This window comes from Neodiprion pinetum, chromosome 7 (assembly GCF_021155775.2).
Source record: "Neodiprion pinetum isolate iyNeoPine1 chromosome 7, iyNeoPine1.2, whole genome shotgun sequence".
NCBI lineage: Eukaryota > Metazoa > Arthropoda > Insecta > Hymenoptera > Diprionidae > Neodiprion > Neodiprion pinetum.
In genome coordinates this window covers 1,904,161-1,929,154 of record NC_060238.1, presented here as the reverse complement: position 1 = coordinate 1,929,154, position 24,994 = coordinate 1,904,161, and the positions used below count along the sequence as shown (strand labels likewise).

The 24,994-nt window shown below is 39.3% G+C and overlaps 2 protein-coding genes and 1 long non-coding RNA gene across 3 annotated transcripts in view; 2 read left to right on the top strand and 1 right to left on the bottom strand.

The window, feature by feature from the left end:
- Positions 1 to 102: 102 nt before the first annotated feature.
- DNApol-alpha73 (DNA polymerase alpha subunit B) lies at positions 103 to 11,963 on the top strand. Its single transcript, XM_046634207.2, has 7 exons — positions 103 to 807; positions 1,070 to 1,295; positions 1,423 to 1,477; positions 10,148 to 10,248; positions 10,342 to 11,136; positions 11,281 to 11,484; positions 11,560 to 11,963. The coding sequence occupies exons 1-7, from the start codon at positions 729 to 731 to the stop codon at positions 11,885 to 11,887; spliced, it is 1,788 nt and encodes a 595-aa protein (XP_046490163.1). The 5' UTR covers positions 103 to 728; the 3' UTR covers positions 11,888 to 11,963.
- LOC124222845 (uncharacterized) lies at positions 2,139 to 4,450 on the bottom strand. The gene is made up of 2 exons (XR_006884129.2): positions 2,927 to 4,450; positions 2,139 to 2,530 (listed from the first exon to the last, which is right to left on the bottom strand). It is a non-coding gene; the product is annotated as an uncharacterized lncRNA (long non-coding RNA).
- A 545-nt stretch (positions 11,964 to 12,508) lies between the features above and the next one.
- Positions 12,509 to 24,994, top strand: part of Err (estrogen-related receptor) — a 37,957-nt gene continuing 25,471 nt past the window's right edge. Inside the window, exons 1-2 of the mRNA XM_046634216.2 lie at positions 12,509 to 12,743; positions 12,878 to 13,732. The gene's annotated coding sequence lies outside the window, so the exon portion shown is untranslated. The remainder of the gene's footprint in view (positions 12,744 to 12,877; positions 13,733 to 24,994) is intronic.

Below are 24,994 nucleotides of genomic sequence, written 5' to 3'. Positions count from 1 at the left end.
TTATTTGGGATTCGAAATATAAATCCGAGTTCTTTTCTATATGAATTATGTGACAATGACTCCCAATCTCTCTGGTACCCCCAGCACTGTCAGTCATTGTCATATAATACTTATAGAAACAAACTCACATTTTGTTTCGGACCGAAAACAAGTTAGCCGGATTTCCAAAGCATTAATAAACATTACTGTACTATCGGAATGCCAAATCCTAATGGACCATTTCGGAGATGAGCGTATTCGCATGCATAATACTTCTCTGCTCCCAGGTCAGGAAAATTTGCGCAGCGATACGCGTCTTTATATTTTTCAATCAACGGCGTAGTGGAGAAGCACCGGATGTGACTAGTAGCCAATCAGAGCGTAAGGATAAGAAGAATGAGGAGTTTGAATCAGGAAAGTTTGAATACTTACAACGGTCGTTTCGCGTCGCCGATAATCACTTGTTTCTCTTATTGTTGATACATTGCGCGTTGATTTTTCAGCAGATTTTTTATCGCTCAAATAGCAGTGTGATTGGTGTTTTTTACGATTGAATAATTAGCCTCGTGCACTTGCATGGTTAGCTTGTCCTTCTCAAGTCATGATGTAGAGGAGGGAAAAACAGAGACACCGATAGAGTGAGAGCGTGATATTGAGTGAGGTTATGTTCGTTATTCCAGAGACCTCGAGGTACGTAAATATAATTGGCGGGAAAACAGAGAGCAGTCGGTCAGAGTTCAGACAACAAGATGGTGTTGAAGGATGCTTTGAAGGAGCATTTCGCTGTCTTCGGAGTCGTCGTTAACGACGAGGCGACTCTCAATAAATGTGAGTATCGAAATCTCAGCATTCGCGTTCGTCATTCGCACGTAGAAGTTAAAATCCTGCAGGAGGAATTTCGATATCTGTCGAAACGCGTCTCGCTAATTTTGGGGGTTGGAAAAGAAACCGCACCGTTTTAGTAGACTGTTTTCTTTGGCCCTTCTACCGAAATCCGAAAAATTGATTTGGGAAAACTGATCACATGCACGATTACCTACATTTTGATAGCTAACAGTCTATTTTCTAATACATGGTTGATCCTCCGCAGGTCTCGATCTCTGCGATTTGTACAATTTAAACGAAGAAGCGCTGGTCGAAACATGGATGGCATTCAGCGTGTCACAGTGCCGAGGCGACAACCCAACTGTGGAGTATTTACTGCGGATGGAAAGAAACGAGTTGAAGAAAGACACGGGCTCCGCTGGTAATTCAAAGGCTGATGCCAAACTGTCGAAACTCGCCGTGTATAACTCTCACTCAATGAAACAGTACAAGTATCCTTTGCAAACAAATTGAGTTGAAATTCTTGCACGTAAACCTTGGAAACTCAATTCGCCAAACTGCCAGACCTGGTACAAATACTTTTCAAAATAACAAGCAGATTCCTTAACTTGGTCCCAGTGATGACGAAGATATTTTGGAGCTCTACGGTGCGAAAACCCCAACGACGCCAAGAGTGAGTAAAAACAACACATTTTTCCATAATAGTTGTAAGACATGAATTTTTCCATTGTTTTTATTGTGTTTTTATAAAAACGTGCATTGTATCCTTTATTGCAACAGTTTCCCAGAATTATTTATCTCGCTTTTGCAGCTTTTACGCGCCGATAAATTATTACTTAATTCTATTCAAGAAATCCCAAACAGCGGAGAATAGTCAAAAATTCTTTTCACCGCAGGTGGAAGATAATAATGTCAGGATATATTCTTAGAGTAGCGGAGCTAAAGGGGCAGAGGGAGGGGGGGGGGGGGAGATATTTCCACAACCCATCATTATAAAGGCATTATCGAAAGTATGCGCCATCGTGTGATTCATTCCTGTATCTCCCCCTCATTGCAGGCTCTATCCTTTCCTCCATGTATTATGCCACGCAGGTATCATTTAGAGATCAAGATACTCGTTTTCGATCCTCAGTCGAGCAGGCAGATCACATACACGTTCTGTATGCTACGAGTTTTGCTTTCTTGGCTGTTACTTTTTTCGTTTGTTTGCCGCGCAGGTTTTCAGCTCGCTGGTGATAGTTGCCTCAACTTTTTTAATCTTTTCATTTTTTGTTCATAATCTCTTCATTGGTTGGTTCCCAGGCAAAGAAGATCGATTTACATGCGTATGTGCGTGTCTCTACGTGTGTTGGAAATTGTGGTTTACTTTTTTCCCCATGATAATGGAAAGCAATCATCGTTTCGTACGGTTTTTTTTTTTCCATTCCACTTTTTCCCTCCGGCGAATTTTGGAAATATTTCGAATCTCCCAAGGTTCCTATCCGGCTTTGTGTCTGTCTCTTTTTCTCTCTTTCATTCCCCACTTTTCTCTCGTCTCTTTTCTACCTCTCCTCTTGTTCCGTGAAACCGCCTCTCCTCCCGATCCTGACGGCTAGCCGACCGATGCAGCCGGTGGTGGTAGAAGAGCAGGAACCGAGCAGAGCGTTAGGCAGTTTGATGAAAGCGCCGTTGCCAAGCTTACGTCAGGCGAACGCGCGCCGCTTCGTAATTTGACGAAAATTTCGAGCTGCAATATAATTTCATGAATACATGTTTTATCATCAGCAAAGATTTTCGCGCGTTGCAAATTATCGTAAAAAGACGTTTCAACCTTGTCGTTTGTTCGTTCCGTCCGCGTTCATTGAAATTCCATGATCAAATTCACGCGGCGCGATGTGTTCAACTATTTTTGTAAAATATAAATCCGCAATTTCATCGTAATAATAATAATAATAATAATAGTAATAGTAATAATAATATTATTATTATGTGAGTCGTCAACGAGTCGGAGAATCAAGAGAATCTAAAACTGCAACGTTCGTTCAAACTTGCTTCGAAAATAACAAAGAACTCGTTCGAACAAGATCGTGGTGTAAAAAGACAGGAGTAGTAAAAAAAATTTTTCAAAACAAGATCAATTTACCTGGCAGCGAGAGGAAATTCCTTACTCGGGTATAATACATGCCTTGCCGCGGAAACGTTGGAGGTAACGGAATATCGAGCCGCCTGTTTGTCGGCCGCTCGGAGTACGCATCGTGAATTCTCGAATCAAAGTCCGGTTCGTTCCAACGGCTTTTCGGATTCGATTTTTTTCAAACCCGTCAGACAGAGAACGACACGTATATATATGAATCTCCAAGGAAATGCGGATTGGCATGTGTTCGTCTCTCGCTAAAACGCGCCGCGCTTCCGATCGGCGAAAAATGATTGTACATTATTAAAAGCACGCGATACGATTTACATCGTACCTGGTTTTCGCATTATTCTGGACCTGCGTAATTTCATACAACATTGTTTATCCAAACTCGCGATCTCTTTGTTTGTCTTTTTTGCTATGGGGAAATGAACCTACTCCAACCTTGATTTTGACGTCAATTTTTTTGATTCTCTAGTTGGAATATATTGTCGGATAATTTTTGGAAAGTTTGATTATCAATTCAGCCGATCTTTCTATTAGATGAACTTTACTCGATTCGTTGATTATGCAAATTGAAACAGACGATACCACGTTAATTCGTCGAGCTGTTAATTCCGCTCCTTTAGTATTCTACATTACGGCAGTCACAAGTGTTGTAATATCGTAAACGACTGCCGAAAGGTCCGAGCATCGTGGAAGAAAATTTCTTGAAATTTTCAGTACCGTCCAGTTTATAGGGTAATTCGCCGAGTTTTTATACTACAAAATCGGGGTCCGGGCTCTGGGACCTAACATTACGTCCCTGGGAAGCATACGGTGCTGTGCACGGTCAGCGACGTTTGAAAGATCGTGTGTTGGCAACACTGTCGCGCGTTCTTTGTGCCGGGACCGAGTTTCTGTAACCAGAGTCAGTGTGTGTCGGTGTCGGTGTTGGTTTCGAGAAGAGAGCAGCATCGAGTCAAGTTTATGGCCGTCGGCCGGCGCGTACGCGTCTCGTTCTCTTCCCGCGTCTCTCGGTCGAATTCGTGGTCCTTCCTCAGACCCTAATCTCGACTCCTTACTTTAAAAAACTTGAAACTTGTAATAACTCGACATTCAAATGTTTCAAGATCATCTATACAACTTGTAGTCACAGGTTAAAGTTGAACATTGAACAATATTGAATACCAAGTCGTTGTGTTTGTGTGCTTGATATTTGGAGTTCAGTAGAATCGATTCGAAAATCACTCTATTACTTCCTGTTATGAAACGTTAAATGAGCCTAATCACGAAATTTATACTGAAAAGATTAAGGAAAAGAAACTCCGACTACATAGTGTAACATAGATGGTCTTCTGAATTCAAGTTTTTAGACTTTAGTAGTAGAGTTGAGATTTTGGTGTAGGAAAATAACGGCTGTGAATTCGGTCGAGGATGAGGGCTACTGTCGTTTTTATATCACCGCACGAAACGCGACACCTCGAAAAAGAGGAGAGAGAAGAGAAGTCAAGTGGACAGTTCACGTTCACGTTCACGTTCTTGTTCTTCACGTGTCGCGTTGTCGTATCGCGTTCCCCGCGACGCATCGGGTTGTAATAACTCGGGAGAGTTGAAGACGAAGAGGAAGAACAACGAACAATAAAAAAAGAATAAGAAGACGAAAAATCGATCGTGGATTCGTGTGTACGTGTCCTGTGTGGAGTGGAGAGTCTCGACGCCTAGTTCAGCAATTCGTCGTCGTCTTCTGACTCCTTGCGAAATTCTTCGGTTATAAAAAATCGATCTTGAAGCAAAAAAATCGAGCAGTATATAAAAAAGATCCCAAGTCTCGTTGATTGGTAAAAATGGATTGTCTTGCACCGCGCATTCGGGTCTTCCACATTTCTCGAAGTATCGAAAGATCGTGAAGTACGACGAAAATATGAGAGCGAGAGAAAGCGGGAGTCTCGACAATGTTTTTCCGATTTTCCGACGGATCGATCGCGGCGCAAACCTGCCGACCGGGAAGAGTGTAGTAGAGAGGAGCGAAAAGGCCCCGTTCGGCGAGGTTTCACCTCCGACAGGTGGTTTTTTGTCGTAATCGAAATCGTCGGTTGGGCCCCTCGACGAGCCCGTTTCGTTACGTATCGTTACGTTTCGGGCCTGTTATTTCCCGCCACAAAAATCCTGCGGCCAGGTAGATTGCCGCCATTATCCCTCCCCTCCTCTACACTTTGACCGGCGGACTGCAGAGTTAGTTCGTGTCTTCCGTCCTGTCCCTGACAAAGGCGGGTGGGGATCGGCATCCATCCCCACCGCCCGCGTCTCCTCTTCCTCTTCCTTCGCCGCTCGGACCCGTCCACCAGATTTCTTCTTCCAAAGGAATAATTTCAGTTTTCAAGGACGTGTCCGCCATAATCGCCGGTAGGCATAACGCTTCTCAATCGTCGTCGTAAAGCGTCCTCTCTCTGTATAGTATAATGTTTCCGAACGGTTCTTCGTGTCGTTCGATCAGTAAGTGAATCGTGTTTTGCGTCTTTTCATCGATCGTTCTTTCGTTCGTTTATTATTCATCCGTTTGAACACCCTTTCAGCGGATTTCGAACGTTCCAACCGCCTCTTCAACCCCTGATCGTAACGACTTTCATCCGACGCCGACTTCACGAACTTCCCGTTCAACCCCTTCTCATGTCCTTGTTCTTATCATTGTTTTTCTCTCAACGACTTTTCCACTTTTCTCGTATTTTGTTTCCTTTCGCGATCTTCCGTCTTCCACATTCGGCGCAACAACCTGTTGAGTCCCAACGCGCGTGCATCCATCCCTTCTCTCCAAGTCACCCCAACCGCCACACTAGTTTCCTTATTTCCCAATGAAACGTGTTTACTCGGTGATCCAATGAAAAACGTGTGAAAATCGGAGACTGATTCGCTGTATCCGTTTCTCCTCGTTGAGTCTATCGATGATACTCATAAGTTGCACCAAAGATCGATATGAAAAAATAATTCATCTCTGCACAGTCTCCTTATTCTACTCATGAAACGTCATCGTTCAAATTGCGATTTTCAAAAATGTACTTTCTCCATCTTTTCCTTCGGCTTGTTTCCGGAGATTTTAACACGTCTTTCTTTGTCGATGTTTACCGATATTCTACAATACGATCGCTTCGATTCGATCGCACGAAAATCGAGGCTCGCGAAAGAAATCTTATTCCGCAAATTTCGTCATCGATTATATATAACTATACAGATATGCATTCGAATTCCGGGCTGTTGTTGCAGTAGCTCTGCAGTGCAGCCATTACTCGGGCATCTATTGTTCCTTTTTTCCCTGCGCCACAAAATCTCCTAGACAAAAGGCCCAACGGCTAAGGCCCAACCGTTCGTGCGTACCTGCATCGCGTAGGTATTTCATTCTTTGCGTGTGTCGTGTGTGCTTGTGCAGCATACACCCATATTTCTCGGAATTGAACACTAAGAGAAAGAATAAGGATAAGAAAAAGCTGAGAACCGTTAATCTGTTCCCCCTCTCTTTCTTCTCTTTCTCTAGGCACCTTCTCGCGGATACAGAATGAAAGATGATAAATTATAAACGGAGAATAGAAAATATTCAACGAGAAATCATCACGCGCTACGTGATCCGCGTATTAAACAATCTACCACGCTTTTCTTCTTTTTTCAATTCCTCGACCTGCTCAAGTTGTTTCAGCAGTGCTGTTACGGTCACTCAGCCGGACAGTATTTCTCGATGATTAATCGATAATGGATGGAATGTCCCAACCATTGAGGCGAAATAGTTTTTGTTCTTTTCTTTTTTTTTCTCATCAATTCCATCGCCACTTCTTACTGGTTCCATTTATTGTCAAGTCGAAGTTTTGTGTATTTCAATTTTTCCAAATAATTCCCGCACTGATCGATTGCTTGATTTTGTCGATAATTTTTTTTATAAAAATCGATCCAATCACTGATGCCTCGTAATAGTCGATGCCTTTCCTTGTTTCAATTTGGGGCGGCAACCCCCGAAGTATAATTATTCGTTGTTAGTTTCGTTGAAGCACGCGGTTGCCTCGTGGTGGAGTTCATTAATTAAGCACAATTGACCGAAACTCCCTGCGTCAACGTTTGTAACGATCTTAAAGATGTATCGGTCGTGTATAGTCTGAACAAAAATTTTCTACACAATTCAATCGAAATATCTATGTTGATTGAAATTTGACAGCAACGTTAAATTACTATACGTATACTCGTACAAATTTTTTCCATAACGTTTGCTAAAAAAAAATAAATTATGTAGGTACGGATCGTTTTAATCATGCTAATTAATTCTTCACAAATCGCTTAAAGCGATGACGATTTCATTTCCTGGCCACCAAGTTAACAACAAATAATTTGCTCAAAGAATGTGTTGCAATCAAATTTGCGATAATTATCTGAAGTCACGAAATAACTGAACTTTCTTCATTTGAACTCACAGTTTTATAACTTGATGATTTATCGAGGCGAGATTCATCCGATATCAAAATTCAACTAACGAATCAACCTTCATTTCAATATTTTGTTATTATTCAAAGTAATCATTTTTTTTTTTTTTTTTCATTTTAATAATTTTTTACCGGACCGTACGCCGTATACATCCTTAATCTTGGAGGCGAATGGCGAAAGACGCTTCGTTGCTGCTTCCCTCGTCGATTCTTGCGTGACTTTCCCGGTAAAATAAAGTAAATAAGAAAGAGAAAAAATTTAAAAAAAAAAACATGAAGTAAAATGAAATAACAAATGATACATATACTGCGTATATGCTGTTGGTGCATCATCGCTTTCGTAACTGAGGGAGAATCAGAGGAATCAAACGGAATTAAATCTGCTTGTTGGTAGACGATACGTGTTTATGTGTTCATTGTAGGAGGCTCGTATTTAATCATATTGAATAAAATCAATATAGGCTCGTCTGATATCTACAAATCCGAGATCAAAGGGGGGGGGGGGGGGGGGATCAAGAATACAAAATACAAAACGACTCGATCTAATCTTGCATATGTGTATTGTATAATACATGTTTATTCACATTTCTGCTAAAAAGAGAGGAACAGATGAAATTAAAGGTGGGAGAAATATACGCACTACGTACTAGAAGCATGTGCAAAAAATTTGTAAATCGATGTAATTCACAAACTTTATCCCCTTTGCCCCATATTTCACCTTTCCAAATTTACCGTGAAACTGTGTTCAACAATCTTATTAGTATAATCTTGATAATCGTACAGTTTTTTTAATACCGAATAACTTGGCTCGGCAACTTTTTTTCGTGACTGGGGCGTGATTAGAGTTAAAAAAAAAAAATTCGTATCGTTGATCATAATCAGACTAAAATGTTTTTAAATTTGTATTTTGTTTCTCTTCATACGTTTATTCTTTAAGCCGTTAAGTCGACTTTCATTAAGTCCTTATTCTTTAGCAATTTGTAAACGCAAATGCGGCGACGAATCTGCAATTTTAAACATCGTCGGTGTGTATAATTACGATACGTGGAATAAATAAATAAATAAATGCGTACGTTGTTTTAGGGAACCGACTCGTTTCCGTGGGTCCGAAAGAGAAGTGCGCAAGTTTTACGTTCTACGTTTACCATAAATCCCGGCTTCGATTACATCGCGAATTCTTTGCGTGTCGTACGATATGGTTCGTGTGTATGACTGGCCAAAGTAGTAAAAGTTCAACGGCATTTCCCACGGTCTCATCGTGGTGTGTGAGATTCATCGGTTGCCTCTGGCTCCACCGACCAACTGGCTGCCAGGCAGGCAACTGCCTGCAGTAATATTATAAAACCCAGAGAGCGAGAGAAAGAGAGAAAAAGAAAAGGGGCGACGGGGGCTGCCAGTCGAGCACTGGTGGATGGATGGATGGATGGGATGCCTTGCTTTGCTTGCCTCGCTGCTCGCTATTGCTTCGGTTTTGCTTTTGCTGCTTCTCGTCCTCGTCTTTGCCGCTGCAACGAGACGCTTGCGCAGGGTTAAATAGAGATTGTGATACAGGGAGTGGGAGGGTCAGGGAATTCCTAGTATGTAATCGAAAACTGACTGGGTTTTAGTCGAATTTAAAATATCGCACTTTTCTTTTCAATCTCGTATTTCACGAGCATTCAGAAACGTATCGTGTAACATTGTTTGCTTAAAAATCTATCAGGAAATATATAATTTGAGAAATCTGTGAAGAGAAACGATTCAGGAATCGTTATTTTTCTCCTCCTTTCATTAGTAGAAATTTCTTCTATCAAAAGAGAGACCGTTTCGCCACTGTTTGTCTTTTCAAAATGCTGAAGGGATCACAGATGTCTGTTTTTAATACTTGGCGATCCTGGTCTTGATCTGAGGATAGTTTTAGGATCTTCTGAGAGCCACGTGTTTCTTTTTCCGTATATATTCTATATTATCTCTCATTCATTTTTCTTCTCGTGCTCCAATTTCATCTCATTCCACAACTTTACATCCCTCCACAGTATATCTGTATTTGTCTTTCTCTCGCTGGTAAAGAACGAGCAATGAAATGGTTGAAATTGATTGAAACAATGCGTAATAAAAGGAGTGTATATATGTATATACATATATTAAATGGTGACGGGTTAAAAGCTGTTAACCTCCTCTAGACGACGTCGGCTCTGCTGACGCTACTCTAACTCCTAATGTCGATGCTGATGACACTCCCTGTTTCCCGCACTCGTTCCACACTCCCAATAAACAATACTGATGGTACGCCGATGTAGAGATTTATATTTATATTCCGACTTCGTTGAACTACGTGAGTTAGGTCTTTTGTAATAGTTGATCTACCGTAATGGAGATATCGAAAGAAATTCTCATTGTACTGAGTGAGTGACGGTCTAGTGCACATTTTTTCCAAGCTGTGACTAGATCCACACTCATTAAGCACGATCGGGAGACGCAACGGATGAGGGTGATATGTCGGTGAAGGTTTATCAACTACGAATGCAATGTTTTTTTTGTTTTTTTTTTCAAAATATTGAGAATAGCACGAGAGGCATTTCCATAGACGAGTATGAATTTAGTACACGTTGTTGTTAATATTCGTGACTAGATACACACTCGTCTACGGCGGCCTCTTCGATGTGGGCATTACACGCTCGCCCATACCGCGGTTGACTAAGAATATACGTATAGACGATGAAAAGGAAAGGATAGAATAGAGCAAAAGAAAAGAAAATCGGTAATATAAAATTCTATCTTCTTCTTTCAATCATTTTTCCCTCAAAAACAGGTAAAACGATTGCGCAGCCCCGAGGGGGAGCAGGATAACTCCGAGGTCAAGGTCCGGGCGGTGGACAGTCCGTTTACGCCGTCGAGTTTCTCCCCAAAAGTGTAAGGGATAAGAATACTACATTTATATGGATGATCTTGCTAGTCGAGATAGGTTTTCACAAATAATTATTTTCCGAACAATATCTGGTGCAGAACGACGCCAAGCAGACATGCCTCGACACCATCAGCCAATCGAGGGAAGATATTGTTGAAATTTGGCTCGGATCCTGAGAGCTGGAAGACCGACGAGAACAGCATACGCAAAGTAAAGGTGAAGAGGAGCGAGGACCAGCCACACGTGCCTTCGAAAGCCTTGTACATGTACGAAAAGCTCCTCAGTAAAGCTGAGGCTTTGGACATTGTCGGCGAGGAACTCGGATCCGCGATGTGCAAGACCGTCAACAACATTGATAAAGTTGAAATCGAACCGGTTGGCGTTTACTCGAGGAGTCAGTACCAGATACAGAGCTACGGTAGAATTTGCTGCGACTCCGAGGGGAAGTTGAACACCGCTTCGATCATGCTTGAGGGAACCAAGCACCTGTCTTCCGGGGTCAGGGTCAAATTGGATCTTGGAAAGCTGGATCAGTACTCCGTATTTCCGGGGCAAATCGTGTCTGTAAAGGGTGTGAATCCAACTGGACATACACTCGTTGTAAAGAACTTATTTTTCGAATCGCCTGCGCCACCTTCAGCGTCCCCAAAATTGGCTGGCAGTGATCTTCGGATAGTCGTTGCCGCAGGCCCGTTCACTCAGTCGGATAATCTCGCCTATGAACCTCTCCTAGAACTGATTGATTATGTCAGTGAAAATCAACCCCATGTTCTCATACTAGTCGGACCCTTCGTCGAGTTCAGTCACACGGAGATACAAAAATGCGAGATGGCGCTAACTTTCGATGACTTTTTCGAACAGTGCGTTGGAAATATCATGCGCAAACTGAAAGAGTAAGGCATTCTTTTAATCGGAGATTGAGATTTTAAATTTCAGTCTATTCGCCGGTGTTGTTTGGATGAAAACCTGGAATTGGTCACTCAGTCTTCTCGGACTTTATTCGAACGATGTTATTGGAGAATTTCATTATTTTGCAGCACGTGTACTCAGGTGATCTTGGTGTCGTCTAATCGCGATGTTCACCACGAGCCGATCTTCCCTACACCGGAATTCAGGCTCAAGCATACATATCCGAATCTGCATTTGATGCCAGACCCTTGCATGATCGATATTGAGGGTGTAATAATCGGAAGCACTTCGGTAGACTCTCTGATGCATTTGGGACGCGAGGAAATCAGCTTGTAAGTATTTCTGGAAGTGATGCGAAACCTCTTGCATTCACAATTAGCCTGCATACTTGTCTCTGTTCGAATTAGCAACTCCACGAGGTTCGACAGACTGACGCGTCTGGCGACTCATCTTCTGGCCCAGAAGTGCTTTTATCCGTTGGTGCCGCCTTCCGAAGAGGTCAACGTTGACACGGACCTGTGGGAGAAATACGCGTTCATGCATCAACAGCCCCACATTTTGATTCTACCGTCCAGCTTGCGATACTTTTGCAACAAAATATACGACTGCGTCGCCATGAACCCCGAAAGATTGGTCAAAGGCTCTTTTGCAAGGCTTAGGGTGACCGTCCCGCCGAAAGATACCGACTCCTGGAAACCCAGTGAAAACGTGGCTGTACATATCCTCAAAATTTAAGATAGTAGCGTTAGTACGTACTTGTTTATTTCTTATTTTTATTACTATTATTAAATAGCGTCTACTTCCAGCGTTCCTTAATCGCTCGTTATGGGATCGTCATTGAATGAGCGTTCCGTTTCCTAACCGTAGCTACAGTGTAGCCTCTCCATCCTAACGCTGATAAATATCGATAACATTTTTTTAGTTTTTCGAAAAATCGTACATGTGAGATGATAAATCGTGATAATTGGTACGATGCGTTCGACACTTGCGAAATTTTTTTAAACCGTGATTCGGTTACTTGATATTGCTTTCTTTGAACTTGAAGTGAGTGATAGTTCTCCACTAAACTTTCGCTCACGGTTACCCGAAAAGAAAAAAGAAAGATCATCCGGACATACTTGGTTATATGTTTATTCATTTGATTTTTTTTTTCTTTATCATAAGATTTTGGTCCAATGGAATCGTAGTCGTTCAATACGATTAAACATTTTTTATTATTTTTTTTTTTGTTAATGTATTTTCAAGCTTAGCATCATGTCGCATCAGCGTGAAGTGAGTTTGAGAATTGAAGATCTCGAGAAATCTACGAGATCACGTGACATGAATACCAATATGCCAACATGGCGACAGTTTTTTTTTCGTTCTTCACGTCGCAGCATCGAGTTTCCTCACACTGTTATTTCGCCCGGAAAAATTGTGGATACTCGATAGTAATAAATTAACCGGCGATCTTACAACCGAAAACGAATTTTTATCGGTCGACCATCCCGTCAAGGGTTGCGGCAGGGGGGAAATTCGTAGGCTATCCACTAGAAAAGCGACGTTAACGCAGTCGCGATGACGAAACGAGCGTAGAGAAAAAAGAAACTAGGTAACAAACGACGAAGAGAAACTCGTTTGAGATTATCGCCAAAGTTTGATAAAAACTTGAGCGCGCTAACCTTGTTGAAACAAATCATAGTAATAATGCCACAATGTTGAGTCGGTGTTATATTCTGTTTCCAGGTTTGATACTCCACCGATGCTCCATACTTTTGTCGGCCATATTTGAAACCAGGTGAAAGTGTGGTGGCTGTACTAGAATCGAGTACCACGTCGAATACACGGGGTGAGAGAGAGAAAGAGAGAGAGCGCGGTGGTCGCTTTTGCGTCCTTGAAAAAGTTTACGTACGTGCGTGTCTGGGGTTACGTCGAGTGTTAAATTCCTGTCGAGACATGTGCCGTCAGAGTTGAAACCCCATTGTTTATTAATATATTGTTTATTTTCTTTTTTGTTATTGCTTCGCAAGCTTTCGCGCCTCCGTAATCCGCTGAACAGTCAGACAAACACGTTATACAAACAGTGTTCCTAAAGTTTGTCTGTCCGTCGTGCGGTGTGAGCGGCCTGAACTTCTACCATTAAGTTCTTTGTGAGGTTTCCCAATTCCGCCGTCAGATGCCAACACGAGTGGCTAGCGAACGAACGCCATTTTCCACTGGTTCCAGAAGCTCTCGCGTAGATCGTGGAACAAACTCTCCGTCCAGCTGCATGAGAGTTTCTCGCCTCTCCGCTAGTCTGTGAATGCGTCGCGGTAGCTTTTCGGAGAGGAAAAGCAAATCCGCGTCTTTGTTTTCCTCGATATTCCGCGAGAGGGGTTTTCTAGCGCGTCGTGCTGCCACCTCGACTCAAGTCCGTGTCACATCACAGATCGCGTGTTCCGTCCTTACTCCGCGAGACGCCAACGCCAGTTCGGCATATTAATAAACAAACGCGAAAACGTCCCATCCTCGTCATCCTCGACGTTGTCAACGCTCCACGGCCTCCGGACAGATATCAACGATACCTCAACCGCCGAATAGGAGGACTGCACACATGACGAGGTAAGCCACTCCAATGTGTTATGCAGTTTTTAGGATGCACCTTGTCCGTGGCCTCGGTAAGCTCATCGCTAGTCAACGGGGACGGTGGGGGGTAATTTGGGGAGGGGGGAGGGGGCGATGATGAAACACTAGCATTGTGAACACAACCGAACGAGTTTGCCAATATATATGATGTGTAATGTTCATATGTGGCGTTTTGCTCGTCCACCATCTTTGTTGAAAAACAAAACAAAAGTGAGATAGACGAAGATAAAAAAAAAAAGCCGTCGCCATTCACGTGTCGAGCATGTCTGTAACGACGGTTTTCATTGAGTTGTTTTCAACGATGAGAATGTCTGAGGCTTGTCCCTGGATTGATTTTCGTACAACTCAAACAAGCCTAACCTACCCTGAATCTACGTATTATATGTAACCTAATCTAACATAAGCTGGGTCTGTACCTTAAGCTTAAAAAAAGGCTAGATCTAAGATAATCCTAACCTGACGTAAGCTTCGACTCTTATGCATCGTGAGTCTCGCTTATCGATCGCTAGCACGTGGTGGCACGACGACAACGACGTCAGGATATTACTGAAGGCGACGACGACGACGACGTAGGAACAACGTCGAGATATTTTTCCTGACCTTGATTTCTTTCATGTACCTATTTATCTTAGTTTTCTTAATTTGTTAATCACTTTTTTTGTGACATCTTTTGTTTCATCCTTATCCTCCCGAAAATCCTTATATCAATCGAAACGAAACATAAGTGAAAGAAAGAAGGAAATGAGGAATACAATATGGAAACTGTAGTCAATTACGAGTAAGTATGTTATGTGGCAAAATTATTACAATATGTGATAAAATTGAACTGTTCGATAATATATAATGCAATTACACAATCTTGTCCGAGAAATTGCTAAAGAGAAAAACACGCGCCAACACTTTTGGGGTATGTTATCGAAACGAGGGATAAAAAGAGGAACAAAAATAATATGTCCTGGATCTTGCCTGAAAAAAAAAAATAAATAAATAAAAAAAAACACGGTGGAAGAGAAAGAGAGACCCTCGATACGTTAGAACCGATTATTATGAAAGTTTTTTAAAAATATCTCTCCTCAGTTCGTAAACTTGAAGATGAAAAAGAAAATCAAAAACATCGAGGTTACATTACGTATTCGGATCCGGTTTTGACATCGTTCATACATATATACGTACCAACGTGAATTTTTGTTTTGCCTGTAATATTTATTATAAACTACGTAACATTCGAATTGACAACGCGTATTATCATACATCGTTATCATTATTGTTATCACATTACATATAAAACAATTGGAAAGTGTAATATAGTAAATTTTATTACTATTATTCTATGATTATACTCGAAAAATTTGTGTCAAAGACAAATAAAAAGTAGGAAAATATTTAGAGGGCGCTACCAATTATTGTAATATTTTCTTATCTATTTTTATGTGTACACCTTACGGACTTATATATACATATATAATATGTTATTTTATTTTTTCGTATCGTGGTCCAATTAATCACTGTTCATAAAAATCAGTACCGAAAACGAAACAGGGACATTAAGGTGATGCGATACTCCTATTTCGATAGCAAAAACTGTTATCCAAATTTCTCCGAGACGATTGATCCTTCGGTTAAAAGACGAGGACAGCCAACTGCGAAGTTGTTGGGTGCAGTTTGCTGTTGATCGGTGAATGATTAATTGGACCACGATACAAAATAATAATAATAATAATAATAATAATAAGAAACCAACATATACATAAGTCCGTAAGGTGTATACATAAAAATAAGTAAAAAATATTACAATAATTGGTAGCGACTTCTAAATATTTTCCTACCTCCGGCAGGTTTTTCGCAAATTTTTTGATCCGCGCCTTAAAAAAGGGAGTTAAAAAATGAACAACCACAATGTATATACACATGTATCGCGGTGGTGGGAGATCGCAGCCGTCGTTTTTTTCGTCCGCGGCGTAGGTCGGGTTTTAAAACCCACGTTAATGGCCGAGCGCGTATTCCGCGCGTTTCTCTGTTTGCTCGATAATCTATCGTACACACGTACGATCATGTACGAATGTAGATACACGCGCATGTATATCTATACAATCTAGCACACTGCAAATCTCCGCCTGTCGCTAACAGGGTACTGCCGAAATTTGTTAAGACGGGTCAGGTAGGCAACTCTGGCGCCGGTATCGCAGACAGACACGTCGCGCCATCCACTCTCCAACTTCTCCGATCTCGTACGTCGTCCATTTTTTTACTTCTTCTTCTTTTTTATTTCTCCATCTTTTTCGCAAAATAAGGGAATCAATTTTCATTTACAATATTTCTTCCTTGAAAATATTCCCCGTCAATCTTGTCTTTCTCTATTTTTCTCTCTCAATAATCGTGTAAGTTTAAAAACAAAATAATATCCCCCGCATTCGCACTGTGTCTAATTAAAGAAAGAATATACGTGTATGTTTGATACGCATGTGCGTGTATTCTTTTTCTCCGTCATCCGTTGGGAGAGAGAATTCAACGCAGCCGTACGTCGACTTTCTAAAAATTATCTCCCCCGCCCCTCCGTAAACGGACGTTTTATACCACCGTGCTATCTATTAGACCGTGTGCAACTGTGAACACACGGTATGTGTATTATATGTACAGATGTATATATACATCAAGTATACTTACGTATGTATGTTATGTATGCATGTATAGATGCGGTTGGTTACGGATCGGAATACAATATTCGGACAAGAAAGAACCAAAGATGAGAGAAAATAAACTTTAGTCTTTTTGGTAGTTTTTCAGTTGCACTTTGCATTTTTTTTTTTTTTTTTTTTATGGGGATTTCTTTGTTGTATTTTGTTTTCGCGACTTCCTTCTATAATATACATTTGCAGTCTGGTGTTTAGAGCAAAAAACATTACATATATATATATATACTCTTGAGTATATACGAAAGCTCGAACCGTGCAGTGATATAATGTTTGAAATTTATTTCTCAATAATATTTCAAGCTGCTCGGCTTACATATAGATGCGTGGATATTATTAACTTTGAATGAATGTATAATAACGGTATAAATAATGATGGTGTATAATTTTAATAACTGGGCGGCGACGTCCTCGCCAATAAGAAATATATTACGTGTAATAATGTAAGTATAACGATGAAAACGAAACGAAATAATGAAATTAACAGACGGGTGGGGAAGGGAGAGATAAGAATTTACCTTGATAACATTTTATCGCCACCGTGCGTCGCTCGCCGTTCAACAGATTGCGAATAACTGACCTATTACACTGCCTGTGGATGTGTTTCTTTTTTCTCTATCTACCTTACTCTCTTACTCTCTTCCCCCCCCCCCCCCTCTCTCTCTCTCTCATATTACTGTTATCACCGGCGTTATTATTGTTCTTAATATTATCGCACACGTTTATCATCGTTGCCATTTTGACGTTGCGATGCGCTGATCACGCGCCGGCTGAATTTTTTTTCCAATGCCCGTTCGTCGTTGCTCGTTTTTTTTTTTTTTTTCTACACACGTATAACCAAATCTACGGTTATAATTTTCGGTGTAAAACTTATGGTATGTATAAAGGTAAACGTTTCGCCAATCTAGTCCGTATACGTATAACGTAACGTTTCGCGTTTTTTGCATAGACAAAATCGAATGGAAGATATCCAGTACCGGTTTAAATTCTATTTCTGCGCGTTTGGTTACGTTTGCTAAAATTATACATGCCGAAGTACGCGGATCACGCGGATGGAAAGAAAAAGAGGTTAGCAAAAAAAAAAAAAAAGAGAGAGAATGTGTGTGTCAGAGAATGAGAAGAAAAATAATACACACGTACACGTCGAAACGCACGTAAGAGTTTTATAAGCATTTGTTATCTGTACACATATTATGAGTATGTAATAATTTGTGGGGAGACGCGATTGTAACTTTCGACGATCGTGTGACGATTTTTTTTTTTTACCGAATTTCAAGCGTAAATTTCGTTTAATTCGATTAAAAAAAATTTGAATTATCTTTGCTTATTCCTCTCTCGTTCGTTCTTTTTTCTCCACTATTCTGTCCGAGTTTTTTTTCCTTACGCAACGTATTTTTACGCATTGCGTACCGATTCTATCGATACTCATTCTACCGTATACAATATATAATACGTCTGCAGTGGGGAAAAAGAAAAAAAACTTGAGAAAATATCATCACTGGAATGCGTTTAAAATTTCAATGTTGTCACTCACCGTTTATGCACAGATTATACATATATGTGTAAAATTTACACTACGATATTACACGTGACGCATACACGCAGCGATCTAAAAATTCTGCGTGTGTATTTATAGACTGTAGATAAGCGTTCTAGTCTCTTCATCTCTTCTGTTTGCATGCAAATTTATATTTCGCGAATACGCCTATGTATACATGCAAGATGTAAATACATCTGTATTAGCGAGGTCAGTAATTTAAACATAGATACATGCGTATAACAATATGTATGGGGCCAAGTTTTTAGTTTCTTTGTGTCGGAATTGAAGTATTTTATTTTATTTTTTTTCTTTTTAGTTCTATTCTTTCCTACTTCCCCGATCTAAATAGATCACGTGATCGTGGAAATAATGCGATTCTGCAATCTATTTAGATCCAGGCATGTGATGAAATAAAAAAAAAAAAAAACCAAAAACAATTCCAACGTGGAAAGATAAAAAACTTGCGAAAAAAAATATGGCATGCTTAAAAATCATAAGATCGGTGCGAAGTTGTTAAATTTTTATAAAAATGACGTTTTCGAAATTGGTTTGACGATTTCGTTTTTTCAAATCTCATCTCGCTGGTGGATAAAAAAATTGAGATTAAAAAAAGGTAACACCGAAGTTTTGAAAAGACTGTGAGAAAAATTTTGAGACGTCTGTCAGGCTGGAAGCAAAAAGGAATGCGAAAAATTTGTAACGTGGGTATAAATATTTGTCCCTGTTCGTATTTCATTCCATATTCTGGCACCAAACTTCGCTTTGTTCGACGATTTTCTGCACGCCGTGCTGCATATGTTACTTGTACTCTTATATATATATTTGCATTTCGTTCGCGATGTTACGACGCGTTACGCGTGTTGTTACCTCGTAGCCGCGGCTTTGTACTCGACGATCCTCTATCGTATCCTATGCATACAGTGCACGAATCTATACACACGATGTGTAAACTGCGTGTTTCGAAACGAAGAAAAAGTAAGAAATGTATATTTTTCCTATCCAGTGAAATTTTTTTTCTCATTTTATTGTTTGAAAAAAAAAAAAAAAAAAAATTTCCACCTTGCCGCTCGTTCATCGCTCACATTTTCTCTCCCTTTGTTTTCTCCTTTTTCCATCACTCCGTCTCCTTTTGCCGCGAGCTAGTATCTGTATAGACACACGTGTATGTAAGTACATGGTACGTCGATACGTGTATTTATATATACGATATTGTGCGCGGGTGTGTTTGTACGTAAGTAACCCAATTTGTTCTAATTTCGTGCAATTGTGAGAAAAAATTCGCAATTCAAACACGATCGCGTCATCGCTGCGATATAAGCGACGAGGAGGTTGGGAAAATGATGAAAATAATTCAACAAACTTTCCGTCGATGAATAAAAAAAAAAATAAAAAAAATAAATAAAAAAAAAAAAAAAACAAGAACGTTAACGAAAAAAATAATATAACATTGAATAAATATTGTAACAATGATGATACACGAATAATCGAACAATAATAACGTACAAATTTCATGATGTAATTTCTTTCTCAAATTACGCGTCCTCGTCGTCGTCGTCGTCAATCCGATGTACTTACACCTGTTTTTGTACCTTTCTTTCTTTTTTTTTTTTTTTTTATCTTTTTGTATTCAATTCTTCACCTTGTCCATGTTTTTACCCGGTTTAGTTTATCTGCTTCTTTGTCATTACCTCATCGCGGGTTGCACTCATCGGCAAGGGAAAAAAATATGACGAATCAATGAAATGCAAAGAAAAAAAAAAAAAAAAAAAACATTCAGTAACGTACGTCGGCTCAACGTTGATAAATTCATTTTCACTCTCACTCGCGATTGTACAGTTTCGGTCATTTTTTTTTTTTTTTCTTTATTTTCATTCATTCTCCCTCATCGAATCAACGAATTTCGATCGCGCGAACAGACGATCGTAAAAAATACATTCCATAGACAAGGAAGTGATAAAACAATTTCCGCGTCTCGATTAACATACAGTTACATATTTATAGTTCTCGCGAGTATAAAATTTTTTACCCACCCTCCTATTATTTTATATATATATATATATCTTCTCTTCTCAACAATAAGTTCCGAAATGTTGTTTTTTTTCTCTTTTCTCTTTCCTTCATATTTTTTCATTTGCTAAACGAAACGCAATAATTCTTCCGTACGCGATCGTAATATCGTAGATATTTTGCTGGGATCGTTTTTAAAACTCCGCGTGTATATATATATAAATATATTATATGTGTGTACATACGTATTATAAACACCCGAATCCTCGTTTTACATACTCACCTGTAATTCACCGATTGTGCGTATTCGCTGTGTGTGCGATATCTACCGCACGTATATATATGCATATGTGTGTGTGGGTGTGTGTATATGTGTATATATATATATATATATGTACACATCGTCGCGGCAGCAGCAGCATGCGAAAGTGAGAGCGTGATATCGACCAGGCTGTTATACAGTCTGCCTACCTCAACTCTCGCTGGTGTGGTGCCGGATGGAACATCCAGATACATTGGCGTAGAACCTTGCAAAATATCATATCAGCAGTCTTGAGTATGACCAAAAATGATTGATTATTTTTTCTCCTATTCATCGAGTATATACGATCGATTATTTTTCAAACTCGATTAATCGACAGACACTCGATTATTCTTACTCACAATCGGTTTTTGGTCTTCTACTCACATCAACTCTAAGCAATTCAATATCAATTTATTTGATTAAACTATCAGTTATTATCATTGTCGTACTTGCTGAGATACCTATTCGATATAATAAGTGAAAGATAGATGAATACTTCTACATGAAATTTCAAAGTGTTTTCAATGGAAGTATGAATTGTCAAAAAATAATTCCGCTATTGAGACTAGGACCTGAAATTTAGATTAGATTTAGATACATTTTTCCTTTTTTACCTTCCATTTTCGGTTCCTCGTCATCTTCTTCTTCTCCTTCTTTCACGTGTGTAACATTCGTTGCGAAAAAAAAAACGAAATAACAACTCGGTATAAAGTACGTGTTGGAAAAATTAGGGAGGAAAAAAATCGTTGGTTCGATTTAATCGCCTTACATATTATTCTCGGTTTTTTAACAATGAAAATTGAAAGTACCGATCATTCGAATAATTTTAGTAAACGATTGATTGGTTGATCGTTCTTCCATTTCTTCAAAAGCTCGATTTGGTGCTGGTATTACTTTTTTTTTTTCTTCTTTACTTTCATTTTCGTTATTATTTATAGATATATTGAACGAGGAATAAAAATCAACTTAATCCAACGAAATTTGAATTTATGGTACGTAGAGTATCGTACAATTTTATCCACTATCTTGTTGCATGCGTGAAATAAATTCTTCAACACAGTTCAGTATAATAATCTAATTCGAATAAAATTTGTTTCCATAGAAAAGTGATAAAAAAAATTTAACCTATATAAAATATCTTTACCGGCACGAATATCAGAATTATTACAGCGTTCGGTTCTATACTTGCAGAGAACCTTTAATAATCATAGATCTTTACTTTTCAATTGAAAGAAAAAAAAAAAACAAAAAATTATTGCAAGAATTGCAACTCAAATCTTTTTTCTACGGTTACGCGAAACGTTACAGTTTTAGCGAAACATTCGTTAAATGAAGTACAAAGACTTTTGAAATTAGGAAATTGTAACGTTTGAAGATGAAGTTACATTTTTTTTTTTTTTTTCCTCCCTTTCATTTGTTTCAATTTTCATTGAGGCGAAATACGCGCGAACGAGTCGGGCAATTTTTATAATCGAATATTATTGGCAACCCTGTCAAGTCCTCGGTAATAATATAAAAATTACGCCTATGGGCGTCTGTTGTTTTCGGCGGACGACGACGGCGACGTCGACGACGACGGGGACGAGGACGACGACTACGTCGACGTGGAGGGCCGTGGCTGCGCGCTGCAAAAACGGCGCAGCAGTCAAGTTCAAGGCCATAGTCGGTGCTGCCGCCCCCGTCTCTCGCCTTTTCCCTCGTCTCCCCCGATTTTCTCCCTCTTTCTCGGCCACTCTCTCCTCCTGCAGTATTATAAATATTCCCGATGCTGCTGCTGCTGCATCATCGTCATGAGTTTTGGCGAATGGAAAGAGCCGCATGTGGCGAAGACCGAGCAACCCTGCATTCGTGTGAAACCGCGTTTTATCTGTGCAGGTTGACGAGGAAGAGAAAGAAATAAAGAAGCTGGATAAAAACGTGGAGATGAAAAAAAAAAAAGAAAAAAAAAAACCGCCGTTTCGAATCTTCGTGCTTTTTTATCACGCCAATTGTCGTACAGCATGTGTCATTGGAGAAAGCGAAAACATCTTTCTAGGAAAATAGTTATTTTATTCTAATGCTGTTTCTATGATGATTTGTTTTCTGTTTTCCCGAAGTCCTAGAATCTGATGATGAATTTTACTTGTAATTTATACACGCGAATTCCGCGCGAATCATTTTTGATTATTTCAGTAAATTTCTCAACTCTGAAACAGTATCATGATTGATTTTTTACACTTTAAAATCAACTGGGCAATTATTTATAAACATTGAGAGTGATTTTGAAAGGAATGTTTTTTTAAATCTTCAAAAAATTCTCAGACACTGTATCTTCTATGCTAAACATTTCTAAGACCAGGCTTATTATGGGCCGATTTTATTTCTTACTTTTTTCAGCATTTTGAATATTTTTGGTCTACTAAAAAATTGTTTAAACAGTCTGACAATTCCCCTAAAAAATGTTCAAAAATTCCGCCTTTCGCTTAGAACGTTTCTACAAAGTCGATGAAAAAAATCGTTCCCTGATGGAACCGGGCTTGAAATGAATTGCATAGAAAATACAATATTTAAGAATTTTTTGAGAATTGTAGCACAGATTTTCTTCAAAGTTACTTTAAATATTTATAAGTAACTGAGCGGTTGAATAAAGAAACTGAAAAAAAATCCAGAGTACCGTTACAGAGTTGAAACAATTGCTGAAAAAATTTGCAACAAAATCAGAAGAGTTGAGGGTCAAAGGTTGGTCGGGTTCCCATGGAATTTCTCATATACGTGTGTAATTTTCTTTACGATCGGACAATTTGACGTAGGAAAAAAATTAACATGCATCACGATTGGTTCAAATACGAACCTTAAGCGATTAAAACCTTTATAAGCCTGCCTAATTACATATAATACAAGTATATTGATTGCACGCCCGGGGAAATAAAGAAAATTTTTACGTCTTCGTGCGAACGAAATTTCAGTTGTTAAAAGTAATTGCGCAGTTGCGAAAATTACTCTTATAATCGTTACAGAGAATACGTAATATACCTGCAACAAATCTTTTTGTTTCCCCTCTCTCTGTAGAGATTTTTATTTATTTTTTTTTTTTTTATTATTTTTTCCCTCGTGCACGCAGACACAATTTTTCCCAATTTTTGCCAAAATTCAAATTACACAGGTGTAACGTTGCGTACCACTCGCACTCAAATTATCCGTGAAACCCAATTAGCGGGGAAACCTGCAATTCGCTGGAAATAAAAAGTAGAATGATAGAAGGCAAAAAAAAGAAAGATAAATAAATAAATAAAAAATACACCAAAAAACGAAATCTAAAAACGATTGTAATATTTTCAAAACGTCGTTATTATATTTATATTATTCATACTTATTACAATGTACGTTTTACTTTGTACGGGCGCGCGAGCTCCGAAATTTCCCGTCTGCAAAGTACGTGTATGGAAACGTGAGCTGCGGCTGTGTCTGTGAGTGCCAAAAACCCCGGGACGGAGAGACGACCGCGACGCCGGCCCATCTCGCACGTCGCGTTCGTCCGTGACCCGTAAACCCCCCCCCTCACCCCCTCATCCACCTCTCCGCACCCTCGATTTTTCGCACATTGGCGGGGGGTGAGGTTCGTGTCCCAACTGTAAAATATTAGCAACACAACGATCATCGACTGTGCTTGGTGGAGTAGGAAAAAATAAAAAAAAAAAATTTACCCACGGTGTAGAAAATCGTTCGGTATGTTATTTTTTATGTACACATTGTAGTGTAACTAATGAAATAATAACGAATAATCGGAAGGTGGGAAATAAATTTGTAGCTTGCACAATTTTATTTTATTTTCTTCTTCACGTAACTAAAGTATCAGCCTCGAGTTAAATTCGACTCTTCTATTACTGGTTTTTTTTCGTTGTATTACAATATATAGGAGAATGATTGAGAATGGAAGAATTTTCTCGAGAGATGTTTTGAGAAATTACAAGGTGCGGTGGTGAAAAATCAAAAAAAAAATTAATTTTTTAACGATACTCGGGTGCATTTTTTTTTCTTTCTATTTCTAACGCGAGAGAGATTGTAAGATAAGGCCATTGTCAAAGGGTTTCGTTGTTGCCTCTGTTGGTAATTGCAAACCATAACATGGTCGATTAGTTCGTTCGCGTTTCGTGTGCAGTCTGTATTTATATTATATTATACCATGTACACAGCTCTCTAACAGGCGTCTATATGCGGGTGTATTTGCTTTTCAAATCGTTGGCGTAAGCCGTTGTTTAACGGATACACATCATTTATTAGATTATACTTGCACGTAGGGATACATTTATTACACACGTAGGTGCATTAATCATCGTAGTGTGTATATGTAAATACTTTGTTAGATTTAAACGGATAAACGAAAACTTAATTAAGGGTCATTCGTTTATTGATTACTCCCCGCTCTCAGTTTCTCTATTTTTCATTCTATGCTACTCTCTGGGCTAGAGAATTTCTTGCATGCCAATATTATACAGCACAGACGCAGCAGTTCTTGGAGAATTATAATATTTGCGTGTATCGAGCCCGCTTGAAATAGTTTTGCGACAATCGCATCGTAGAAATTTTAAAATTCTAAAAATAAAAACATTCATTAAAAATATGATGTTAGTCAAGTTGACGAAATTCTCTTGTTGTTTTCATCTTCCTGCACAGACCTAAAAATAGAGAGAAAGAGAAAAATAGATAAATTCGTATGT

What these genes read in the sequence shown, in the direction of transcription:
- DNApol-alpha73 (XM_046634207.2), top strand. Translation starts at nt 729, where the DNA reads ATGGTGTTGAAGGATGCTTTGAAGGAGCATTTCGCTGTCTTCGGAGTC. An exon ending in CGAGGCGACTCTCAATAAAT is followed by an intron (nt 808 to 1,069) that starts GTGAGTATCGAA and finishes GATCCTCCGCAG; the next exon opens with GTCTCGATCTCTGCGATTTG. An exon ending in GGACGCGAGGAAATCAGCTT is followed by an intron (nt 11,485 to 11,559) that starts GTAAGTATTTCT and finishes TGTTCGAATTAG; the next exon opens with CAACTCCACGAGGTTCGACA.